Source organism: Ambystoma mexicanum, chromosome 7q (genome assembly GCF_040938575.1).
Source record: "Ambystoma mexicanum isolate Mex_15411 chromosome 7q, UKY_AmexF1_1, whole genome shotgun sequence".
In the NCBI taxonomy this organism is placed as follows: domain Eukaryota; kingdom Metazoa; phylum Chordata; class Amphibia; order Caudata; family Ambystomatidae; genus Ambystoma; species Ambystoma mexicanum.
In genome coordinates, this window is record NC_090941.1 from 720,509,180 (window position 1) to 720,536,565 (window position 27,386).

The 27,386-nt window shown below is 44.0% G+C and overlaps 1 protein-coding gene across 3 annotated transcripts in view; it reads right to left on the reverse strand.

Moving 5' to 3' along the window:
- Positions 1–27,386, reverse strand: part of MPHOSPH8 (M-phase phosphoprotein 8) — a 620,343-nt gene that overhangs the window by 328,571 nt on the left and 264,386 nt on the right. For 2 of the 3 annotated variants that reach the window (XM_069639103.1, XM_069639104.1), the window contains exon 9: positions 25,981–26,067. The exons of the other annotated variant lie outside the window; for it this stretch is intronic. In XM_069639103.1, coding sequence (XP_069495204.1) covers positions 25,981–26,067 — 87 coding nt within the window. The remainder of the gene's footprint in view (positions 1–25,980; positions 26,068–27,386) is intronic. 3 annotated transcript variants of the gene reach the window in all.

A 27,386-nucleotide genomic window follows, 5' to 3' on the forward strand; every position in this document is an offset into this window, starting at 1 on the left:
GCCTTATTGCCAGTACAAGGGCAGAGCCATGACGATCCGGTAGAAGAAACTTCCGGTCCCTTAGCACTGCCACCGGGAGGATCCAAGGATCCCAAGGCCCCAAGGCTGGTAGCTGCAGCAGCATCGGTGCACGTGTTGGTACAAGGACCTGAACTGTCCCTCCTGTTCCGGAGAGTTCTTGGGAAGTAGTCTCCTTTGCGGGGTGCGATGGAGAATAGCTGTCCTACCTTGGGCCTGGGTCGGTGTTTTACGAAGTTCTTGAGGTCCTCTGGAGGAGACTGCTGGAAGAGCTCCCTCCACCTGGCTAGTCTGTTCTTCAGCGATTTCGATGGCAGCAAGCTCACGCTGTACAAGCTTGCCAACTGTGGTCTGGGCCAAGGCAACGTAGGCATAGGGTGTGGGGGTCTGAAGTTGGGAAGAGCCAGTTGCAGGATGGACACCTGCTGAACCCTGTGGAAGTCGACATGCGCCCGGGAGGAGCGAGACGCCTGAGGACAGAGTACCTGAATGATAAAAGGACAAAAAGAAAAAAGACAAAGAAGTATCCATGCATGGATTTACATGGACGAAGCCAAACCCAGGAGCGCTGGGGAATTCGGCCCGTTCACATCGATGCGCAAAAGGGGACTAGGGTTTGGCACTGCAGGGCAGAGTGAGGGCAGCGCATGCTCCCTGGACCGCACCCCTGCGCGCCTCTAAATTTAAAGGGGAAGAAGGTTTTTTCTGGTGAAAAAGGTTCTGTCTCCCGTCACCACCGGATTGGTCTCCAGGATCTACCAATTCCTGGCCACCCGCTTTTGAAGAGCCACATGGAACGTTAACACCAGGAACCGTAGGCGGACCCTTGTCCAAAATATCCATAAGATCATCCTGATAATGTGCTGGAGGCCTTGACCAGCCAAAGTACTCCACCACCTTAGACATAAGGGGCATGCTCCCCAGGTTCCGGCTTGCCAAGCTCCAACTCCGGAGAGGTATCAATACCACTTGCACTATGCAAAGTGTCACACAGATCCTGCATCCTGCTTGCCTCTGAAATGAGGCACTCTGGTACATTTGGAGTCCTATACTGGAGCCCAAAAGGGGGCATCCTCCTCCTCCGAAAGTTCCTCTTTAAAATTGAAGTGAGGATCCCAAAAAAAATAATTCTTTGGAAGTCAGGACAAAAGACTTTTCTAGCATAGAGCCCAGAGGCTTAGAAGGCGTCGAAGATGTTGACTTGGACTTAGCCAGAACCTTTCTTAGCGGGTCAACTGCACCAGTGGGCTGAGCCGGTAAATTAGGCTCCACAGGAGTCGACGGCTTCTGCATCAAAAACGGCACTGAAGGTACCAATGACTTGACTGGCGAAGACCCAATGGGCAACAATGACTGCGCCGATGACTTCGAAGACCTCGATGACAACGGAGATCTTGATCTCTCCCTGCGTCTCGAGTGATCCTTCGACACTCTCTCTCTCGAGGGCTCTCAGTGTGGATCACGCCTTGCACCAGGGCTCTAGGTCGGAGGGGTATCGGGCCGAGACCACTCCTTGCCGGCTTCCTCAGAAGGCGCGGACAGAGCCTTGCCCTGCTTTTCAAAAAGCTTAAGCATCTCCAACCAGAAAGCTTCCCACTCTGCCAGTGTTGATGTTTTGGATGGGCATGTCACCCACTCAGGGGTACTTCTTGACGAAAATGACGAAGAAGGCGACTGGCAGTTCCTTCGCTTTGAACGCCTCAACGAGGAAGAAGAGTGGCAGGAACCATTACGTGACCGTGAGCGCTTGGCTTTCTTGCGACTAGGAGAGTCGCCCCTCGAGTCGTCAGTTGAAAGCCCAGCCGGTCGGGATTTTCGGGGCTTGGACACCTTGCTTACCTTGAACTTCCCCTGTCATTCTCGCAAGGCCTTCCACGTCAGACTGACATTCTGAGCAGGTATCCGTCTCGTGGCTCTTGCCCAGGCACCATAGACGGACCCGATGCAGATCCGTTATCAACACAGTTAGGGAAAATTCTCAGATATGTGCCAATTCCCTCTACCTTAGAGACCCCCCCAGCAACTTTGATGGATTTTTGAGGACTTTATTTTTAACCTGGAGAGAGCGAGACCTTTTTTCCCCCACTCCTGTGTTTCAATGTGATTTTTGTACTCTATAGTTCTTTTGGTTGTGGAGTCTGACAAACTCCATAGGCATTATCTTTTACATTGTGGCACACAGCAACTTTAGTGCAGTAACACAAGGAAGTCTTAGACTTCCAAGGTTTAAATACCTGCTCTGGGATAAACTACTGTTTCCCAGAGCAGCAAAGTGAAATTGACTTTACTTACATTTGTAACTTTCTAGACCCAGCACACACAATAGGGTGCTGGAGGGGTTACCTAGTAACCCCTTTGTCTAGCTCCTCATGTAACATTTTTATGTTACCCTTTCCTCACTGAATGGCTGGTGGCAGTGGTTTCGTTTTTACTACCGTGGTGTGCGTTTGCAGCGGCAGTAAAGCACCCATGGGTGCAATTTTTGTCAAAATGGTCCCGGTCTTTTTTTGCCATTTCTTTGTGGAAAGGCCCTTCTTGAGATTTACTCAATGCGCCAAACCAGGTTTGGTCCCATTGTCCGCTTTGCCTTTGGCAGGCTTCATGAGTGAAGCCCGCCTCTGGCTCCAGGGTGTCTGGGGTAGGAAGGAATTGAAGTAGGTGCCCGAAACTCCCTGTGCTTAGTCTTCTAGGAGACCCAAATGCACTCTGTGATGATTGGCTGGCTGTCTGTCTGGCAAGGACAGCCACCTTGCTGGGTGATTGACAGCTTGGCTGGAATGTAAGGGAGAGAACCGTATAAAAGGCGAGTCTTTTGGCTTGGAAGGCAGAGTCGACCACTGGACGAAGGAACTGAAGAAGAACTTGGAGGACTCTGCTACAACTCCTGGACCGTTGGTTTGCTTGGTGAAGCCCTGCTGCAGTGCCAAAATGCCAAGTTCGCATTGACAGAGAAACCCCTGCAAGGACGACTTCTCGCCTTGAGTTGGTGGGACCAATCAACCCCAAAGTAAGCTACCTGGACATCCATCTCGGAGCTGGATGAATTTCCACAGAGTTGCTGCTGGAAACCGTAGAGCCAGGGAGAGGAACACCAGTTTGTGTGTGTTGCTTTTAAGTTGGCCAAGAGCTCCAGGAAGATCCTCCGGACTCCAAGGAAGCAGGACTGACCGAACTTGAGCCCCAACAGAGTGCAGGATCCCAGAAGCAAGGAAAGTCCATCGACAGCCAGGAACCGCAGTGTTGCTATTTGCGGTAGACGTGAGGCGCTGAAACACTGAACAGCCACTGAAAGTGAACTTTGCCGGTTGCAAGTTTTGCCCGTCCCAGTGCAAGAGTCTGATGTCCTCCCTTTATCCCCACAACCGAAGCCCAGGAACAGTGAGATCTGCAGAACTCCACAGCAACAGGAGTCATCTGCTGCATCCTTTCGTCATTTTAAAGGTACTGTACAAAGTCAGAGAACATACCTCTTGCTGTAGAGTTGCTTGCATCTTCTACTACTCACAAGTCTGACAGCTTGTGGCCCTACATTGATTCATCTTTTTCTTCAAAGACTTCTGAAACATTGTGCAAAACTTTTCTACTTACCTTCAAAGAAGTGCTTTAGCCCATATAGACTCTTGCCTATTGACTTTGGCTTAGCCGGTTTTGACTGACTGGCTCTTATTGGGGAATCAAAGTATTTGCCTGCTTAAGAAATATTTGTGGCATCTTTTTTGCTCTAATAATCTTTTCCCTTTTTGCTTGCTCTTAACTAAATCTGAATGCCAACAGTAATACATTAATGTCAACAGCACCCTAGCAATTGAAGTCATCTGTGGGTGTAGGTCTCTGCTGTATGCCATCCCAAATGGGTATTTATTGATTCTGAACTTAAGCGAGTATCATTTTGAAGTATATTTGTGTGGTGTTTTACAGTGCTCCCTTCTGAAGAAGGCTTAGATTAACTGACTGGTAAATTAATAAATTGTTTTAATGTGCGTGTCTGCTTGAATACTTGTCACTGTGAACCTCTGTGCAACTCCCCTACAGCTCACTTTGACCCCACTTGAGATGAGCCTGGCTACTCATCCAAACTACCAACCTGTGTAGTTTAGACTTATACCAAAGGTTGGGTTACTACTACCAGGTCAGGGTTGTTGTAGTGCACCCCAAGGCTACTGCATACAATCTTGCCTGACAGACATCTTGGAGCCGCACTCCTTACATTTCTTAAATGCGGAACGAGAAGTCTGGGTAGAAGGCGAAGACATTGTCAAAAAGAGAAAACAGCAGTACTTCAGAGGTATGAGGTGTGCCGATTTTCACGAAGCAAACACGTTTGCAGAGAAATGGAACTGAGAACAACGGGAGATGTGCGTGCTCCTTCTAACATCGGATGACGTGACCCTCTAAGGAGGCCTTTGGGGGACATAGACTCGACGCAGGGCGCCCTATGCTAAAAAGAAATTCTGAAGAAGCCCAAGCTGGACATGACATGTCAAAGATGAGGAAAACGTTGAAGGACACAATCCATTCGAAAAATGTTTACTGGAATCCAGCAAGTCGAGATCTACCCGTGTTTACAGAAGAGCTCTCCCTTATTCTCACAGACCTCAATGCACGATTTTCAGGTGATATATTAATTGGTGGAGACTTCAGCGCCACATGTTCATCTGTAGCTAGGCTTTCTTCGAAATCATTGTCTAGCAACACCAATGGTGAATTGTGGGAACAGTGGTTTACAACTTGGAACTTAAATATGCTGAATGGTAATGTTTATACTGATTACCCGCCTGCCACGACCTGGTCTAATGGTAAAAGTTCTTCGGTAATAGATTTTTTTAAAGTATCGTCTGACTTATTTCATCATTGTATGTGGTTTAAAGTTGCACCATTACATCAGAGCAAACTCACTTCAGGTGGCTTTTTCCTTAGAGGAGTATGAAATAAAAGATGCATACATTACGAGATTACAGATTAATTTGAAAGGAAATCGAACAATGTGTTTCCCGAATAGGGGTAGTTTGTTGAAAAAAACTTCTTTAATTATGGTTCCAATGATGAATTTGAAAGGCCAAGTAGTTCTGGCACCTTTGCAGAAAGTATATGGGATCTTAATCTACCTCAATTTAAAAAAGCTGTGCCAAAAAAAGGTTCATATTCACAGTTTTGATCAAACGACTCGTATTCCAAAACAAAAACATCTAAATAAAAATCTTAGAGAATTAAAAGCTAAGCTATTAGAGCCACCCATTTATATTATTGAAAAATATAAATTGCAAAGCTCATAAACATTGGTCGCATGGGCATCATCACTATGTCACATTAAAGAAGAGCAAAATATGTTAACTAAACTTTTACCCACACAAACTAAACATTTCCGGGCCATGATAAATAATCAACATGTCGCTCAAACTGCTCGTCAAACATGCGTTCTACCTTCAAATGTATGGCAAACCCATTTCAGAGAACAACTGATTACATCTTTGCATGTAGAGGAAGTTGAGGTATTGAGACTGATCGTATCCTCTTCCAAATCACAAACTGCAGGTCCTAATGGTCTAACAAATGAGATTATCATATCTGACCGTCATACCCGAGCCACGATTCTTACTAACTTTAAGAAGATCACACGAACCAAAGAAATAGAAATGATTATGGCCTTTTTCCACAGAATTGCTATCTATAAAAAAGGCGATTAGATCCAGCAAATTATCGGCCGATCGCCTTGATGGACTGTGATGGTAAGATCTTCAAACGTTTGGTCCTCCGAAGATTTCGAAAAATGGGCCGCTAGTCAACAAATATTGTCTAAATCTCAGGTGAGATTTCGAAAAGGTTTGTTGACTATCTTGAATGGGTTGACTCAATACTTTGCAGGCTCAAAGTCTAAAAAAGCATTCCCTGCCAACCCATATTGCTTTGGTATACCCATCTAAAGATTTTGACTTAGTTAACAGATCAAAGCTATGGAATAAATAGAAATCATGGAACATTCCATCCGGAGGCCTGTAGATACTTATTGTACTTCATGATCAAGCATCTATACAAGCAATATTGAACTTATTGGGAGACTTATTTCCAACTATACCCACGGACAATGGTGTGCGCAAAGGATGTTTACTTGCAGGCCTTCTTTTAAACTTGTATCTTGCCGACTTGGCTCCTTTTAGTATTAAGCACAAACAATGGGGGGTCCTGGGAGTGTCTTTACCGGCCTATATCCTGGGTTAGAATCTCAACCAGTCTTTAGCTCACCATCCTTTCACAGAAGACAGATATCCACAACAAATCAGTTTTTGTCCTGCCCAAGGGCAGACCAGCACTGAAATGCCAGGCAACCCTGTGAGAGAGGGTATGCCCAGAAGTGGGTCCCTTGCTAGCTGCACCATAGGGAACCAACAGGGCCGAAACATGTCTGGGGTTGCTTGTGTTTCTGTGCAGAAGGCACCTGGCCTAGCAGTTTGGGCTGGGCTGCTACCATTGGTGGCAGTACCCAACTGATTGCATATGGCTGGACCCCTTTTGCAATGGTGCTGAGGGGCTAAAAAAAAAAAAAAAAAAAAAAAAAGAAAAAACAAAAAAAAATAATGGTGATGTGGAATGTTGCCTAGAGCAATGCCAGTGGTTCAGATTAATTCAAAACCTTCCACCCATCACTTTTGTGGTTATAATCCTTTTTAATAAATCATACCTAGTCTTCACCCGGATTGGAAAATTTAAAATTCACATCCTAACCTATGCCGATGATATAGCCCTCATCGTTAACACCCCTTTAGGGCTTAATCATGTAATCCCAGCATTGGAGGTTTTTATATGATAGGTTATTTAGAACGTGTTTAATAGCCAGAGGTTTTGAAGCGTAGACCCAGGGATCGAACCTATGATGCTCCGTGCCATCTTGCTTCCAAGGCGAGCACGTTGCCCCAGAGCTATCCTCCCATGATTTAATTCAAAGATTAATGATTTAGTAATCAACCCCACAAAGTCAAACATCATTGTTCGTGGGAAACAATCAAACGGAAACCCAAAACCGCACTGGAGAATAGCCAACTATGAAATTACGACAGTGAACAAGATAAAATACTTGGGTTTTACTCTCAGATCCAATCCTTCATTGAAGGCTTGAAGATCTGAATTGGAGTGCAAAACGCATCAATATTTGTGTCAATTCAAAAAACTCCTTGGCTCATACTGTCTATTTTCTCTGATGCCTTTAATAAAGCTATACAAAAGGCAAAATCATCCCCGAACGCTTACATGGGATGGAATGTACGCCATGCGCCGGAAATGTCAATTGGGTGTCGACTATGGAAAGAAACATTAACCCTACCGCAGTCGCTTCCCATTTCAAGGCTAAGATATGAATTAGGCCTACACTCTCTTTACTCCCATTTCTGTTGTAAAGTTCTGACACTTTATAGACCGATTCCAATGCCTCTCGATCATTCTCTGTATACCGATCTGCGCGACCTCATTAATTCATGCCAAATTCTTATCTATTCAACCTACAAGTTGACACAAAGATGATACTGGAATAATGTGATTGCATGAGTCAGCTTCTTATAGACAACCCTGACAAGGTCAACTGTGCACTATTCCGCTCTGATTGGATAAAAAACGAGCTACGCTCACTAGTTTGAAAAATGCTCAAACCTTTATTTTGTGTGAAAAACCCTGCTCGTATGTCCTTCCATAACTCAGAAGATTCCCTAATCCCACATGGCACTAAGAGTTATCACGCTTCTGTTTTTATCAGGTTTAGACGGAAGAGAGAAATCGTATCTGGCACAAACTAAATTACACAGATCTCAACTTTTGGCACAGGTTAGCTGCTAGAAAGGAAACTGCGTTGTCAATTGCACTACTAAAACTTTTAAATGAACTACATTTTATCAACATTTCTTTGTAAATGAATTTTTAACATTAGTGTTCACTTTTTAGGTTTTTCGATTTTGTTCTGAATAGGTAGGTTCTTTATATTTTAAATTGGGTCTTTATATTTTGTTTCATTGATTCGTATAGCTTAGGCTTTTTTATATTTGTACTCGGAGATCAGATGATTGCTGTTTTATTTGTTATTTATATTCATTTGCGTGCATTAACAATGAGTTGCTAATTTTGTTAATTCTTAATGATGTAATGTGTAAAAAGTAATTTCTTTCTCTGTGACTAAATGCACAAAAAAAAAAGGGGGGGGGGAAGACACGGCCTACCGCCTCCTGCCCCCAGAAAGCACTGAAACACTTCAGCAGACCTCGGCTGTCGCTCCGCTGGGTCTTTCAGGGCTTCTTTCCTCCTCCTCACAATGGAGACCGTAAACAGTCTTCCGATTAGCGAACCATACCGAAACACTACAACTGCACTTTCTCAGTACTGATATGCTGAAGGACTGATCAGTTTCCCCATAATAAAATGAGCAAAAGGCCAGGGGAGTGAAGCTGAAGGCTTTTCTTCCCTGTACCAATAAAGTCATGGCAGCTTCAAAATCAAAAAGTTTGGAGGTCCATAGATTATGGAGGGAAGGTTACTAAAAAAAAGAAATCTTTCCCAACAGAGGCCTCCTTTAGGCACTTCGATCGTACTCCTTTTATTAGTCATGCTGCCTGTTAGGTAGTGGTAAATCTTCCTGACCTGGATCAACCCCAGAACTTTAATTATTAGTGGGATATTTTTCCTTAATACCTCAGTGAGTGAGAACCTTTTTCCAAACTCACAATCTTTAACTCTTTTTATGGATGTCATAGTGTCTTTTTAAATTATCCTCTTTAACAACTTATTGGCAATAAGTGTGTTGTTGCTGGGTTACCCTAGGGGCTACCCTTTTAAACTTTATTTTGCTAACCTTGAGTTAACTACAGTTCCCAAGGGTAGAAAGGGTCTTTGGATCCCTTTTACATTTTGTGAAGTGAAACCAGCACACCCCACCGTATGTGGAGTGCTGGGGAGATACAATGTATCCCCTTTCACACTAAAACTAACAATTCTGTTAGTGACGAGCTTACCTTCAATGGCTGGTGGCAGTGATAACTTGTACCGGGCGGGCTGTGTTCACAGCTGCAGTAAAGGGACCCCAAGGGTGTCCATTTTTACCAAAATGGCCCCGTCTTCTTTTTTGCCATTTTAGTTTTTGTCGTTTCTTGTTCCTTCCCCTGACATCCAGGGCGGGCAATTCCTTTGTGTGATTTTTGTCTTCAGCGAGAGTCGCCTGAACTCCCTGCCCATGCACCAGTCTGTCTGAGAGCAGGAAGAAAGGGAGGAGTCCAAAACTCCCCAGCCCTTTGTCTTGCGCCTTGTTTGAATGGGGACAAATCCCAGTGGGGGGCTGGCTGTCCCGATTGGACAACCAGACTGCATTCTCTCCCTGCATTTTACAAGAATGGGCCGAGGTTGTGCTGTAGTTCCTGATAAATACTGCGAACCTGGAAGCTGAAGAAAAGTCTGGAATCGAAACCGGAGAGTGAGATTAAGGAAATGCGGTTGAAACAATTCCCAGGGGCCGGAGAGCCTGCTGTGTAACCGGAGCCTGCTGTAGCCCTTCCTTCCAATCGACGTAGGGACTCCGAAAACAACGACACCGACCCAGAGCCTGGTGAGACCCACTAGACTCAAGAAGACCTGCATTTTGAGCCATCCCACGCGTTGCTGCGACCATGCGTTGTTGCAAAACCCCAATACCCTGGGACCTCAAGCCATCGTGCGATGCACGGTCTTCCGAATTCCGAATCTCAGTGAAACTTCGTGGGCATCCTGGTGGATCTCTAGAGACACTAAGAGTACAAAAAGTCTCCTCAGAGTTTTGGACCTTTGTAACGATGAGAATTCAACTGCGATTTTCCCGTCTTTCTGTGCTCCTTGAAAAGGCGCCAAATCTGCACAACCGCATTCAGCCGCGAGGGAAACCTTGCCTAGAGCCTTCATCGATCCCTGCGGCAAAGTTCCTTCTGAGGTCTTATTTTCAGTCACCACGACAAGGAATCCACTGACCGGTTATTTGTCTGCAGACCCTGAAGTTCACCTGCTGCAAAATCTTCAATACTGAGGTACTGTGTTGGCTTGGGTATGTACTTACCTTAAGCCAGTTAGAATTTCTGTGTAGCTGTGGGTTGTTTTCTGTGATGGGGAGGCCTCTCATCCAGCGCACCCAGTCCCACTGCTAGAATCCTGCTAGGGTATCTTCTGCAAAGCCCCTCGACCCTCTTCTTACTCTAAAGAGAAGTGCTCACATGTTTGCCCAGTTTTCCTAAGGAACTCCGACTTTTGCTACTAAAAAACTTATTCCGACACTGGCCGTTTGTCACTAGTTCTAGTGACCCGCCTTCTGCCACCGAGAGCGCTCATGCTCCAAGAATAAGGGGAAAGACTTTCAAGGGATTGGGACTTCTGCCTAGAAAAGAAAATAAGTGTTTAAAAGTTACTTACTTGTAAAGAGTTGGTAACTGTAATTCTAAGAGTGAACAGTTACAAAAGTTCTTACTGATCTTGAATGTGTGATGCACTATTCTTAAAAAGTATGGTTAACATCTTTTCTTCCTTGGCAACTGTTTTGCCAGTCTAATAGAAAGTAGATGTGAAGGTATTTTACTCTGTAGGTTGTGCCTCTTCCCAAAAGTAAAGTGTTGGTATCACCAGATTAGTCCTTTGAGGAGAATTGTATGAGTGTCCCCCAACTGGGTCTTGCTGCCCCTGACTTGCCGCTAGCCTGTCCAGAATAATTCTACATTGGGTTGTTGCCTACCTAGAATAACGGAGTCATTCAGTAAAGTGTGACATTGGGTTTTACTTTCCCCTTCATTGTGAGGTTAAACAAAGTATGTGGGTTTTACTTACCTTGTGTTAGCTGTGTGCCATCCAAAGTAAGTTACAAGAGTTACTGCTTACCTCAATCTGGAGTTTCCCCGATTTCAAAAGCACCTGTAATTGTATATTACATCCTTAGGTTTTACTCACCTAGTATAACTATTACCACAAAAGTAGTTCTAGGTTTTTACTGCACCTAGAATAAGTGTTTTATTATTCACCAAAAGTATGTTGCCCAGTTGACTGATTATGTGATTTGAACTGAGATTCACTGAACTGCCCTTGCATTACTGAATGTAATTGTAAAAAGTAACCATTGTTTTTTACTCCCCAAGAATAGGCTTGACCTATACTGAATGTGTATGAAAAGGTTTTGACTTCCCTAGAACTACTGTTAGGTATTTCAAATAAGGTCTATACTTGGGTCTGTGTACTTTCAAGTATAGTGTTGTGTTTTTATACTGTGATTTCATATAATCTTTTAGTGCTTACTTACCCCTAGATTTATCTGGGCCTACCTCTATTTAAATAAATCCTTTATTGTTACAATACCAAGTGTTTCAGTGCTTCTTTGGATCATTTGTATTACAATTTCATTTGTACTGATTCTACAGCCCTCTCTCCCCCCTAAAATAAGCTTGGCTGCTCTGTCTATGCTACCATGAACTCAGGTGGTACAGCCTTATACTAAAAATTGAGTCTTGTACTGCCTTAGTTGAATGGTTTTACTACGCCCTTAGTTGGTCTTCAGAAAAACTGTCCCAACACCGCCATAAAGGTTTACACCAATACAATTACAAACATGCATAAAAAATCAAAATATCACGTTCCATCACTAGAACAGAAATAGTAAAAAGCTGAACCTAAAACAAAGGCAGATGCAATCATTTTTAAAAATATGTTTGAGTGCGACAAGGCAAGGGAGGGGAACAAAACAACAATCTTACAAGGCCCAGTGACATTGAGAACGTGCAGGTGCATGGGATGCATGAGCATATCTGCACACATGCCGGATGAGCCACGACACATTTATAACGGCACACTAGGTCCCTATATCCGATCTACTAACACACGGGTGGCCAAACTATGGGCTACGCAGTACACATCAGTGGTTATGCATGGTCTATCCTGGGGATCTGGAATATGACCTGTTAAGAGAATTCTCATTTCTGTCCCAATTCCCTTCAATCTTAGAGATCCCCCAGCTCTTTTGCTTGACTTTAGGACTTTTTAATTTTAACCCTGGAGCGAGTGAGCCCTTTTTCTCACGCATGTGTTTTGACCTGATTTGGATTATGTTTTTCCTTTGTTTTTGGAGTCTCACAAACTCCATAGGCATCTACTTTTTGTATGGTGACACACAGCACCTTCAGTGCAGTGTCAGAAATCTTTTAGATTTCTCATAAAGTTTAAATATCTTTTCTTGTGTGAACTACTGTTCCCAAGAATAGTAACGTGAAATTGACTTTACTTACCTTCTCTTTGTAGGACCAGCACACACCATCTTATGTGGAGTGCTGGGGGTTACTTGGTAGCCCCTTTTCCTGCCTACTCATGTAACAATTTTCATGTTGCCCTCACTACTTTAAATGGCTGGTGGCAGTGGTTTAATTTTCCTACCATTGTGCTTTTCTACCGCAGGCTGAACCCTGAGCTGCAGTATAGCACCCATGGGTGACAATTTCGTCACAATGGCCCCAGTCTTCTTTTTTCACCATTTTCTGTTTGTGAGGGTTTTTCTTGGCTTTTACTCTGCGCGCCAAGACCTGTTTGAGCCCTTTGTTCGTTTTGCCTCTGGCGGGCTTCAGTGCTGAAACCCGCCTCTGGCTCCAGTGTGTCTGGAAGGGCAGCAAGTGAGGGAGGTTCCTGAAGGACAGCCACCCTGCTGCTGTTTGAGTGACAGCTAGGCTGTGCATGAACTGAAGAAACCTGCTTAATAGGCGGGGGTTTTGGGACTGAAAACTGTCAACCACTGGGAAGAACAATATGACTAAATTAAACGTGAACAAAGCTTGCTGCATCCTCCTGGACCTTTGAATTGCCCAGTGAAGCCCTGCTGCTGTGCTGAAACTTTTCTAATCGACAAGAGAAGCTCTGGAAGGGACGACTTCTTCCCTTGGATTAGTGGGACCAGCTAACCCAGAGACAACTCCACTGGACCATCTTCCCCGACTGGCTGTACTTCGCTGCTGCAGGAACAGAGTGCCAGGGGGTTGAGAAATCCGTAGTCCAGTGCAACGTCTGATCCGGCCAAAAGCTCCAGGAGTCTGCCCAGGAACCTCCAAAAGCAGGACGACCACAGCTTGAGTCCCCTCAAAAGAGTGCAGGACTCAAGGCGTGAAGGAAGCCCAACCGGTATCCAAGATCCACAGTGGTGCCATTTACCTAGCTGCTGAAACCACGAAACGCTGCTGATCTGAAAAGAGCCCGTAGCTGCCTTCAACCTACGAATTGCTGCCACAGGAGTCGCCAGATGTCCCCATTCTTGTCCCCACAACTGAGGCCCAGGAACCCCAGATTTTAATCCCTGCAACCTGACAGAAGCCAGCTGGACCACTCTTCTTTTAACCAAAGGTACTGTTCCGAATTGGGGTACTTACACCTCAGTGTCTTTAGCTTTGTTATTCTCAGTTGAGACTTGCAGTAGCTACCTTGCTAGAGTTAATCTCAGCTCTACCCTACATAAGTGCAACAGCGTGTGACCCTACAGTGACTTTTCTTCAACAAACTCTCTAACTTTGTGCAAGACTTTACTAAGAAGTGCCTCAGCTCCATAGATTGTGCTCCAATTGACTTTGGCTATCCTGGCTCCCTGCAAACTCTTCTAGTCCATTTGACTTTTATACTTACTGTCCCTCATAGGTGACGATTTGGTTTTTAACTAGTATTGCTGGGAAAGGTTTTTATCTAAACTTCATTGGAAGATTAAAGTGCTCACATGCTCTGAGAACCTGTTCAATCTTGTTCCTTCCCTTAACGTTCCCTTTCTACAAACCTCAGAATCTACAAAGTGTACTAGTGATATATAAATGCCATTAATGTCCTAATTAGTGAAGTCACCTCCGGGTGTAGGAAGTGTGTAAGTAGCATCTCTGAAGAGTATCTACTAGGTTTGTGTGGATTATGGAAAAGTATATTTGATTGTTACACAAGTGTTATTTGGCTACTTGTATTGGTGGATTTCATTGCTACAGCTCTACAGCTCACATTCAACCCTTTTGAGATAAGCCTGGCTGCTCGGTCACACTACCAACTTGTGTAGTAGGTGGGTTACCTAATACCAAGAGGACAAGGGTTGTGTAGTTTCCCACAGGGTTACTACATCAATTCTTGCCCAACATGAACTTGGTGAATGCAATGCAGCCGCAGTGCTCACAGACTCGCATGAACCACTGATCTGTCCTCATTCTTGTGTCTCGCCTCTGGAGGAAGTGGATATGCACCAGTGCACGAGATCACAGCACCAGTATGAAGGTTGGTTTCGACCTTTGAATATCGCAGCCCGAGATACGGCAACCATCGAGGGTGTAGCAAATGAGCCTAAGAGGGTTCTGGGGCACATGCTACTATGGATGGGCAAGCTGAGAAACAGTGCCCCGGGAGCAGACTAACCTATGTATAGCCCATAATACAGAGATGCTATCGCTCCCAACTACTACCTGCAGGATCAAGTTTGACCACATTGGACATGCATAGATCTTCAGATACGGACGCTGACCAGACTGAGGGGACCAATACTAAGGCTACACGCCACACCTGCAGACGCCACGGCATGATGGATGTCCAGATGCAGTTACAGGCTATACTAGCAGAAATTAAAGCCATCATCTAGCATACTCAGGACACAAACAATACGGTTAAGGACAGAAAGAGAGATGAAAGATGTAAATGCCTGCATTAATGTTCAGGTGGAAAGTACCACTGAGAATGAACGCCAGATCAGTGCACTGGAGGATCACCACAAGACCCTCTGTACGAATTTTGAAAGATAGAAGACCAAGAAAATAGGTCTCATCAGAATAATCTGCGGCTGGTGGGTGTTTTCCGGAGAACATGGAAGGTTCGGGTATGGAGGGATTTTTTTACTTGCTGTTCCAGGAGACTGAAGATAAACAACCAGCGAGAAGAGATCATTGTGAGGGCACACGGAGCTCCAATTCGGACGTCCGATAAGGGTGAGCGCCCGTGGAATATCGCACTCTGGATGTTGAACTTTACTCACAAAATTGCCCATCTTTAAGGCATATCGAGCTGCTGGCATCATCCAACTTGAGGGCGCAACATTATGTCTGTTCAATGATTTCTCCACAGAGGTCTCCAGGCAGCAGAAATAATCCAACCCTCTGTTCGAGGCTCTGAAGGGAACTGACCAATGTTATCTTAAATTCCCTGCAAGATGGTGCTTTCAACACAACCAACAATGGCACACAATTGAGGCCCCAGAGGATGCTTGGCTCTTCCTGAGACAACACAAAATAGTGGAAGGAGATCAACTGCCAGATACACTGGACGATCAGAGATGCTGGACGATCACAACTTAAACCCAGCAGATCCTCAGAACCGCTGGAAGAAAGTCGGTCAGGCAGCCCAGAGGCCCGTAATGGAAGACCAATAATAAACCCAAACGTGGACTATGAACGTTACGAAGGCCACCTACGTTGTCAGGGTCAGAAATGACTAGGTTGAATGAGCACATACACATACATTAGCAAAGTGCCTGACGGGCTGACAGTTGGATTTTTCGACTGTCCAAGGTTCTCTCAGGTGGTTAGAAACTATGGTCCCTCTTGACCCAATATAAATGATCTCATGATGTATGGTATCTGGGGAGCACAACGCATGTTATGATAATATAGCCAATAATCTTTATCTGCTATAGGCTGCACTTCTCTTCCTGTGACATGTCAGCAGAGGGCCAACCGATAGAGGCAGCGCTTCTGTGACCCCTCTGCAAAACATGACCGCTTGCTTGGTTTCGTTTTCAGTCCCCCCCCTGTTGTGGGGTCCTTGTTATGTGGGGAACTAGTAATGAAGTCAGTCTGGCCTCTCTTATGATGCCTACATTGGCTGCATGGATTCCTTATTGGGGCCCGACTATTAGACCTCAATGTTTCTTAAGTTGTGTGTGTGGGGGGTGGTGGGGAGATGATAATGAACACATACAATCGGGAGGCTTTTGGACGATGTTCCATAATTGTGTTGGACAAGTGGTTTCTCCCACTACTCCATGGCTGTTTGTCTGACCTGAGTGTACGTTATTGGGGTGAATATAAACCAGCATTGAAAATGTCACTGTTACTGCACATTTGTCGCATTGTAAAAGTATAAACATTGAAAAGTAGGAATGCATATGACAGGGCCAATTTCATCTAAGACGCATAGGGTATCTCTACCTATTTTCTAATTACCATTCTCACATGCATTACACTTACTATACAAGGACTAGGAAACCCAATCAAGAGACGCCTATTGAAGTATGAGGCACATGCAGGGAGATGTGATTTTTCTACAGGAAACTCATCTAGATGCAAAAGAATCTGCAAAACTCCAACAGGCCTTGGTGGGACATGCTGTTCATTCACTGTACCACAAAACGGGCATCTCCATTCTGGTCCATAAAAACCCACCCCCCCCCCCCAAATTTCTCAATACTATGGCAAACAGGGAGGGACGCTTCATGCTGTTACGTGGGATGCTTTTTCAGCAGTGTAATTGAAATTGAGTTTCTCAATATCTATGGCCCTACAGATTTTCGACCCGGATTCTTCACACACACCTTCGCATCTTGCGCTTCGTTTATGGGCCAATTGACATCAATAGGTGGAGACCTCAAAGTTACCATTTGATGGGAGATGGACAAAAATCGGCATCTACTCCACCCACCCCGCCACGCTCCTCGTAAGAACAAGACACTCCTTGCCCTAATGAATGAATTAAATATTGTAGATGCATGTAGATCAGAAATATTACACATTCTATTCGAACCATCATCAGAGTTATGTTAGACTAGCTTATTGGCTAATTCTGTCCAATACTATACATAGAGTTGAACAATGCGACATACTTCCTATGACATTGGGCCTCATTACGAGTCTGGCGGTAGCTGTGCTGGAAAAACCGGCAGGCTGCCGCCGGACCCGTATACCATTCCACCGGAATCACCGGGGCATTACAACCCCGGTGACATGATAATTCCGGAGGATGAATTTGGTTAATTCCCATTCCCATGGCGTCCCATAGGACTCCATGGGGATGGGGACCTTGGAAACACTGGTTCCCTCTATGACAGAGCCGGTGTTTCCATGTCCACCTGCAAGCGGGTGGTGTTACTCCCGCCAGGTCAGACCTGGCGGGAATGCCACCTCCCACCTGCAGGACTCGGAATCAGCCGGTCCGGAAACAACAGTGCCGGCGGATTTTCCGACCACCGTTGTTTCCGGACTGGCTGACTCTTAATGAGGCCAATGGTCTGATCATGCTTCTGTATTGCTGAAGATCACTTTTCCGGATGACCCCAAACAGGCTCCGTCCGAGAGGATGAACTTGGCGACACTACGATAACCAGACTTCATGGAATACTTGGTAGAGGCCACGGAATACTTTTGGCGGTTACATTTAAAGGAGTAGAATTCCATTAGATGCTGCAACGCGTATAAATGCTCTTTGAGGTGACATTGCATCTCACGTTGGGCATAAAAAATGGCACGCCCAAGAGACTCACCTGACCACCAAGCTACATGAAGCAGAACTCACACAAAAAGAACAGAGGTCCAGCTGTTCAGGTACAAAGGGCTAAACTTGAATCAGAATAAAACATCGACAATAATGGCACAGACATTTTGCTCAAAGTGGACTTTCTTCGCGGAAGGGGACAGGCCATTGCGTACGATGGCATTAGTGCTTAAAGGAAGGAAACGGGCTCAAATAATAGAGAACATTCGTAATGCGCAAGGTGACACACTGACAGGGTATAAGAATACTAACCAACGCTTTGCTAAATGCTATAGGGAATGATATACTACTCTGGAATACAGGGACATGTCTCGCGTTAATTCCTTCCAGCAGATCATAGGGCTTCCTACGGTGCCCCGATGGACCGGAACAGGATCACATGCCCCCTTCAATGAGGTGGTAGTGGCCAAAGCCATCTCAATGCGGACCTCGGGAAGGATAGTCGGACCAGACGGTCTGCCCATTGACGTATACAAATCAATGCGCAAGTGTCTGGCACCTAAACTGATCATGGTCTATGCAGAAGCAGGTGAGGAGGGATATCTCCCGAGGTCTATGTTATTGGCAAACATAGGGGTCTTCCAAAAGCCAGAGCGATATCGAGAAGAGTGTAGCTCGTACAGGCAAATTTCACTCATTAATTCAGATGCCAAAATGCTTGGCTGGATGACTTGAGTCTACTGCTTACACTTTACATCAGGACCAAGCGGGTTTCATCCTGTACCAGCACTCTACCGATCATATCAGAAGCCTGCTACACGTCGTTTCCAGCATGCAAAGAGGGAGGATGCAATTCGCTCCCTTGACGCCAAAAAGGTATTCGACAAGGTGAAATGGGACTATATGTTTGCTGTTCTCAATACATTCAATACCAGGGGACACTTTATTAAACTGATTGAGCTACTTTATACTAACCCGAGGTCGACAGTAGTCACAAACAGTCTTACCTCTGAGCCGTTCCCATTATATAGTGGGATGTGTCAAGGATGCCCGCTGTCAAACTTTTTACATGCACTGGTGATAGCACCTCTTGCCTCTAAACTGTCTACTGATAGAATGCAAAACATCTGGTTTCTCTGTATGCCGATTATCTCATATGTTGGCGGATGCTCTATATACCTGCCAAATATAAGCATGACACTACAAGAATATGGCCCGATTGCGGGGTACAGTGTCAACAGGGACAAATTGGAGGCAATGCCACTTCGACCTGATCTATCATGGAATCTGGGAGGAGTGGCTCTATTCAGGTTTACACTTAAGATCCATTGAATATCTAAGGATATCGATCAGCGCCGACCTTACATAATTGGTGGAATTAAATTACACCCCCCACCCCTTCTTGGCTAAGATTGAACAAGATATGTTCAGGTGGAGTGCTCTGCCACTTTCACTCACTGGCAGGATCAACCCAGTGAAAATGAACTTCATGCCCAAACTAATCATCTTGCTTCCATGATTCCCTCATCCCCAGACGATGAATATGTCCAAAGGGCTGGATAGGCAAATTGGGAAGTCCATCTGGCGCGATAAAAAAGCATGACAATATTAAAGCTCTACAGGCCACTAAACCAGATTTTGGACTGGCGTTGCCATCTTGGAGGATGTACTATCTAGAGGCACAGATATGCAGGGCTAACAGATGGCTTAATGGGGAGGACAGAACGAGCTGCTGGGGGAGGATACTACCCACACCGCACCCCTTTACTCCACACGCGATACTCGCTATTCCATCAACTAAGCTCTCCAGGTGTATTAAGAAACACCCCATGATTGGCCCTACGCTGAAACAATGGCACAGAATGCACCAAATAGCGGGAACCGATACTGGATAAGCTCCTCCATGGATCACTATTAGAGATCTTCTCTCATATAGAGCTAAAGACCTCCCCCATATCACTCAGGAATTACAGTGGCAGAATGTGCCGATTATGGACCTTTACAATTCCATGAGGCTTGGGGAATTCTTGGTCTCTCAGACAATGAATTGCTTCACTGCAACGATCATAGCATTAGTGCATAAAAACACTACCCACGAGACACGCATTAGGAATCCCTCAGCATGTGAATCACAATTTATCAGGGATACTAATGATTTCCCAAAAATCAATACCTTTTATAGGCTAAGCATACCTAATAACCTGGGGAGAAATGCGACACTAGCAGATAAATGGGCAGAGGATCTAGGGTTAATTATTGATGTAGGGATATATACGACTTTCTTGCGATTATTAAAGTCTCATGTACTCGGAAACATAGGGAAATAAAAATCATACAACACGCTTGCTACACCCAAACCAAGTTACACATTATGAAATTACTTTACTCACCAGCACGCTGGTGACAATGAGGGCGGATCGGTACTATGGGGCATATATTTTGGACTTGCCCTTCGGTTATACAATTTTTTAAGACTATTCTAGCAAATATATCCCACAATCGAGGCTCTAATGCCGTGAATTCGCCCACACAGATGCGGTTTGGTATGAATTTAGATGAATGGCATGATGATGGTATAGTGCAAAGACTGATTCAGGTTATGCGGTTTGTGGCCTACAAGACTATACTGGTCAACTGGAAGGCAACATCCCCTCAGAACAAAAAATGTGGGCAACATTACAGTCTAAAGAATGCGCTCTAGAAAGGAGTGTGTACAGACAAGGACTGAGACTCTTGCAATCAGATAAGATGTGGGACTTATTTGGCTCCTATATTGGATACCGTAGATGCAGCGCATATGCTAGATTATGCAGGCTTCCTATCTGCCACACTAGAAAGCAATTAATCCCCCTGATACCTAGAGATTTGGCGAGAATGGTATGCTTTCCCGCTATGTCCATATAGACTGATTTTGTTGCATAGGCTGTAATAACAATGCATCTACTTGCATAGGGTAGTAAGAGCCTTGTCCACTGTGGTATTCTAGATATCATTAGGCATTTATGTGTTTGCGTAACAGTGACTAGGTGTACACCTGCTCTTTCCTGATGATCCATGCCCGGTCCAATACATGTTACCGTTTACTCACTATGAACCATGCTGTGTGTATGGGTTAGGGAGTTTTACAAAAGTCCACCTTAGGTAGGACTTTAGAAGACACACTTGGGACACAGGGCTCCAACTCTTAGTACAAGCCTGAACCACACAGGTTTTGTTTGTAGCAATGGCAAAGCAACCAAGCTTACCTTAGAAGGATGGGCTGTTTGAGTGTGACTAATCTAGCAACATCGTCACAGATTGTCTGGAGGGAAGCTTCTCTTGCGTGGCCAGGGAAAGGCAAAAGCTACCCGACTCCGACCCTGGGGAGGGCTATCTGCAGCAGGACACGTTGGGGAGGACAAACACCAGAGAGAGGAAAACACTGAATCAAAATAAACCATCAGATGTAATTGTTAATGGCACCCATGTACTTTGTAACATGTCTGTACGTCTTATTGTGACGGAGAAAGAATTCACAAGCCTTTGACCAACAACCTTATTTACTCCCCCTCCCCCTTCTCTCACCCCTCTCCCCCGGTCCTCCTTTTTTAGTACTGAGACGAGGAAGAGGGATGTAATAATGAAGAAGACCACAAGCAGTAAGCAAACGCTGTGTTTTAGTCTTGGAGAGTGTGTACTAATGCTAGGAAGTTTAAAATGCACACAGCTGAACAGAATACAAGTGAGATGCAGAGACTGCAGTGGAATGCAGCTTGTGTGGATGCTGGTTGGAACGCCGGAGGTGAGCACATTGGAAGGCAGCACGCAGGCCGATGAGAACGGCATGCAGAGAGGCCAGGCCAAGAAAAGCTCAATGCTTTATTGCAACAGGTAGGCGGAGCCACCAGAAGCAAAGGAATATAAAGCAGGAGCCAAATGGCGAACGGGACACTCGCCCAGTGTTGCGAAGTGACTCAGGAGATCAGGTAAGTCTTCAAGCATATATATTTATTGAGTATTAAGATACAAGAAGACCCCCAGCAACAGCAGAGGCCCCTCACTGAACCAAGGCAGTTTCAAATGACAAACTTAGAACACAAGAAGTAAACAAGTCCAACATGGAATCTATGGAGTCTATGACCTCACTAGAACTGGAAGTGATACAGATTCCATGCTATCTAGCTTTTCCACTACAAAGGAAGAATTCCATATACTCGACATCATAACACAGCTCCTTTTTTTTTTAAAGTCTCCTTCACAATAAAACCTGCTCTTCACACCCGACATCTCTTCACCGTGGCAACTCTATCTTTATTCCAACCCTGACCACTAGCTACACGCACCGCACCTTTCATAACAGCAACCACACTGACCGGATCTGAATATAACAAGTCTCCCTTCTACACTACACCTTTCTTTATCCTCACCCAATCTCCCCACTCCACACGCAATTCCTTTCTCCCTCTTCTCTTATTCTCACGCATGACCCATTCACTCTTCTCCTTGAGAACATTTCTCACCTCATCAATAACATCCGTCTCACGGCTCCTCCCCAACCATGGAGGACAGGCCAAAGAAAAGGGCTTACGGCCCCTCATGAGTTCAAACGGACACAGACCAGTGGTTGCATGAGGTGCCATGCGCAATGCCCACATCCTGTTCTGAATGCACACCAACTTATCAAAACCACACTCCTCCCCCATGCAAATGCTTTCCATCACGCATCTGTTTGATCTTTTGACTACCCCATTAGTTTTGGGATGATAAAGAGGTGCCCTTTTGTGACTCACTCCACACTTTCTCAAATATGAAGGGAAACATCCTCCAGTGAATTGAGTACCATTGTCAGTGAGAACACTTTCTGGAAGTCCCTCACTTGCTAAAATCTCTTGCAATACCTTGACCATACTTTCTCACGAAACATCTCACAAATTCTAAAATCTGCCCACCTGGAGAACAACCAGAACAAACCTTCCCCGACCATATCCTAGGTCGACTGGTCCCAAAATGTCCATAGCTATGTCACTCCAGATTTTAAATGGAACACCAACATCAACCAGTGGCTGTTTCCTAGCCACAATCCCCTTTCCACTCTTGATACACAAATGGCATTGACTTAAACGGTTCTCGACTTCCTTATCAAAACCTGGCCACCAATAGTCTGACCTCAATACACCTTTGGTTTTGGTAACGCTAATGTGGCCACTATGCGCCAAATCAATCCTGTTACGAATGCCCACTGGAGCCACCGCTCTTTCCCCATTTTAATAATATGTCATCCACAACAGATAATTCATCTCTCACCTCCCAATAAGGATTTACACCCTCTGCCAACTCTGATTTATCCGGCCAAACTGTACTCACCACATAGGAGATCACCTTATTAACTACCGCATCTTTTCTCATTTCATTCAGCCACTCTTCCCTGGATACTTTTCCATCTGAATTCACAAACACCATCTCCATATTTTCATCCTCCAACACATCCTGAGACGCAACTCTTACCCTCGATAAACTGTTAGCAAGTGAGTTATCTTTTCCGGGTATAACTTCCATCCTAAATTTATGAGCTTGCATCTTAGTGACCCAACCTGCAACTCTGCATGAGACCTTATCTAAACCCTTACTTTCAAATATCACCTACAAAGGTTTGTGATCCGTGCGAATTACAAACTCCACACCCCAAACAAAATTTCTAAATCGCTCAACAGCCCAATAACACGCCAGAGCTTCTTTTTCAATAACCGAATATCTTAATTTTGCACCTTTCAGACCCCGTGACGCATACGCTATCACCTCTTCCGATCCATCTTCTTGTTTCTGTGAAAGAACGGCACCCATACCACCCTCACTAGCGTCAACGGTAATGGACAATTTTCCTGTATCAAAACACCCTAATGGTTGGGCCATGTTTATCTCTTCCTTAATTCTAGTAAACAATAAATCACACTATTCCAAATGAAGTCTGCACCTTTTCTCAAAATGTTCCTAATTTCCTGCACTTTGGAAGCATAGCTTAACACGAATTTCTGATAAAATTCGGTCATGCCTAAAAATGAACGTAGCTCACTCTTGGTAGTTGGCCTCTCAATCTCCTTTATTGAATTCACTATACTCTCTTTGGGTCTTACACCCTCATATGACACCTCATGACCTAGATAGTCTACTTTCGATACGCCAAATTTACACTTCTCCTCCCTTAAAGTTATACCCCTCTCCTCAAAAATCTTTAACACTCTACCCAATTTCCTGTCATGCTCCTCTAGCGTTTCACCACATATTAACACATCGTCTTTGAAGCAAAATACTCCCCTCACGCCTCCGAGCAAACGATGCATGATCTTCTGAAATACTGATGAGGCCGATGCCAAACCAAAAGGCATCCTTCTGAATTGAAATACTCCATCATGAGTGATAAAAGCCGTAACTATTCTACACCCTTCCTCCAATTCAACTTGGTGATATGCAGATGCCATATCAAGTTTTGAAAATACTCTGCCTCTAACCACCATGGTTAACATCTCACCCATATTTGGTAGAGGATGCCTATCGACCACACATTTGTTGAGCTCATGCATGTCTATGCATAATCTCAGATCACCTGAGCTCTTTTTAACGACCACAACAGGGGACACCCATTCAACTCCTCCTGCTCTCTCAATGACACCCATCTACAACAGTTTCTCCAGCGCATTCTTAACACCATCTCGCAACGATAAAGGCAGAGGTCTGGGTTTCACTACAACCGGCATACTCCCCTTCCTCAAGAATATCTGGTGTTGAAAACCCTTCACTCTGCCCAATGTCTTAACAAAAACTCTACCATACTGTGTCACATACTTGCTAGAAACTGAGCATGCCGACGACACCTGCAGGACTTGTTCTGCTGGATTGGGATCCAGTCTGATGGCTAGATTCTTCTGTTCCCTCCATCCCAATAAGGATTGCCCCTTTTTATTAATGTACTTTTTGCCATCGCACTTCCGCCCTTTAAAATCAAACTTACTCCACATATAGCCCAACAACTCAATCTTATCCAGATTATACCCTCCAAGGTTTATGTCGGGTTTTATCAAATTGGACACCACACCATCCATTTCCCTCTCACACACACTTTTGGAAACTAAAGTAACCTTTGAACCGGAGTTGGCCATCATGGAAACCTTATGACCGTTTACACTCAGCTCTTCCCTTCTGCCCCATTCAATCGTCTCTGCGCAAATAGCTTACTTCATGTGGTATGCAGACTTCTCTACGCATTGGAAGCGTTTAATTTAGGTATGCATTTCTTCACCTACTCCTTGTACTACGTTCTTATGAACCCTACAGTGCTCAATTGAATGCAATGACAAATAGTCATATTGAATGGGATCTATTTACCTATCTCCAACAGTCAAGCCCACTTTAATTATTGATCTGGATTACCAATCATTTATTGGTAAGCACTTTTATTCTCAGTAATTTCTTTTCAGATAGCAGTATTTTATGAGCGTTTTGCCTTACATGGACTATTCCTAACAAAATGCTATATTTTCCAAAAAATTCCTCAGTCTACAAGGAAGATAAAGTAACCCATTATTCAGTTAATTATTTTTGGTATGCCCATTGAGTGCGAGAAACATTACCTCTCATGCTATTGTTAAATATTCCTTTGGACTACTAATTGATGTCAATTAGTTTTATCTTTGTTTCTCTTCCAAACCTATTTATCCTACAACGACTCTGGCAATTATGGATGCACTTACTATATCCTTTATTTTAAAAAAAATATGCAACCTGATTAATTGTTTGTTTATAACTTTATCTATGCTCTCAAATGTTGGTATATTATGTTTATCCGCTATCTTTGTTGATTTTTGTGATTTAACATTTTGCGGGTGCTGCCACACATGTACCCTTTGCTTGGAACTGTGGCTGTTGGTATAACAATGCCAACCCTCTGTTTTATTTTTGTTGATGCTTGTTTTGATTTGATGATTTGGATCCTTGTATAATCATGTATAGAATCACCAGCCTCTGATGACAAGCACCTTAGCTCGAAACACGTGTCAGGCTGTTTAAGAATTCCCCAAAGGCTGTTCAAGAACTCTCCAATTAAACTTTATGCTAATTGTAGTTGAATTGTGTCTTTGTGCGGCGATCTCAGGCAAACAACCTTCTGTTTCACTCACATACCGTTGGCAAGTTGCCCTCAACCTTTGCCTCAATCTGCAGCCTTTGCTCAACATATTTAACTGTCAGGTCGCCTGTATCGCACAACAATCCTTCTCTGCCAAATAAAAGGTTGTCAACATTAAAAGAGCATGCATTCATCCTGGCAATGACTAAAGGCTGTGGGACTGGTTTAAATAAACCCTAAACAGAGTCAAGAGCAATCCTGTCAACCTGGTTGCTCTTGAAACATGTCAACTGTTTATGTTTATCATTCATCAGTAACAAAAACAAGTCTTGAAAATGAATAAAAGCAAACAAAAAATATGAAATGAAGCTAGAGCATGAGATCAGGAAATGGCTAGTAGGACAATATACCTTCATTAAAGCAGTTTCTCCATTATTCTGTTGGATATTCACATATGCACCAGCATCCAAAAGAATTGCTGCCGAAGTCAGGAAATTCTATGGGGAATAAAATGTAACGAAAATCGGATTGTACTCGAAGCATTAATAGCAAAGACTTTGACAAATGCAATGGCAAACATTATCTATGCTATCAAACTAGAATCAACCGAATATGGGATAGTGAGCCATCTCAGCTAGCTAAAGCAAATACATCAAAATGACATATTTACTTGCAAACATGATCAGCAACCCAGTACAATGGCACAGTAAATTGAGAGCACACCAGTGATATGTGCGTCCAACCTACAGGTCACAGGTTCAGATCTCAGCAGGCCTGACATTCACCCAGCTGATGAGTTGATAAAAGGATTGATTTAGACAATATGCAGATTACTTACCAGTATGCTTAAAAACATAATAGTCCAGATTTTCTGGACCAAAATCCTTATACCGAGGTGTGTGTGATATATATATTTTTATTTTTTTTATTTTATAATTTCATAGTTTATACAAACTTTTTGAAATGTAAAAAACTCGTCACAGTTAAACACTAAACTTACATTTTTGTCTATAATTAAACATCAGAAAACAATTTAGCCGGTGTAGACGCAGGTGTACCACGTAAGTCCAGTGCTCTACTCATCAAGTCTCCTTCCCTGCTTGCTGAATATCCTTTCAAGTAGTATTTGCTGAGACCGACTCCAGCAAAGTTTGCAATTGATCTAGAAATCTCATCATTGTGATCAGCAATGGTTTACTCTCGGCGATGTGCAATTTCCTCCACCATTCTTCTGAGTTATAAGTCTGGTATCGGTCCATCTCCCTCCTTAGACAATTCTCACGTTGATCTTTCAATCCGGTACAAGAAAGAAAAAGATGTATTAAATGTTCTTCTCCGGTTGAACAGAAATCTGCAAGTTATGTTTCTTGGTGGAATCAGCCGTCGATTTCTAAAAATTTCTTTAGTTTCAAAACTGTTTAGGTGGAATTTTAAGTAGAGTTTTCTTAAGCGTTTATAAGGTGCAATGCTCAAATATTTCAGAAGGATATTACGTTTTTTTGCTTCCGAGGGTGAATTTTGCATGGATTTTTGAGTTCTTCTCTCGCCAATTTCAATCCAGTCAAGAACTAGCGACTTTCTTTTCACTGCCTCCGGGTTGTACCATAGTGTTACTTCGTCTGTCCCCAGGTGGTTCAAAATATCTTTTCATTGTTGTTTCCATTCGATTAGAGCTGATTTCCTTTGCAGACTCTTCTCCATCAGAATTTTGAAAGGTGGTAAGTTTGCTTCTTCATAGGTCTTTCTAAATAACGCGAATTTGTTCCATATTATTCTCACGTTTAGTAGAGGCTGTGTAGTTCTGGTTAAATTGCTA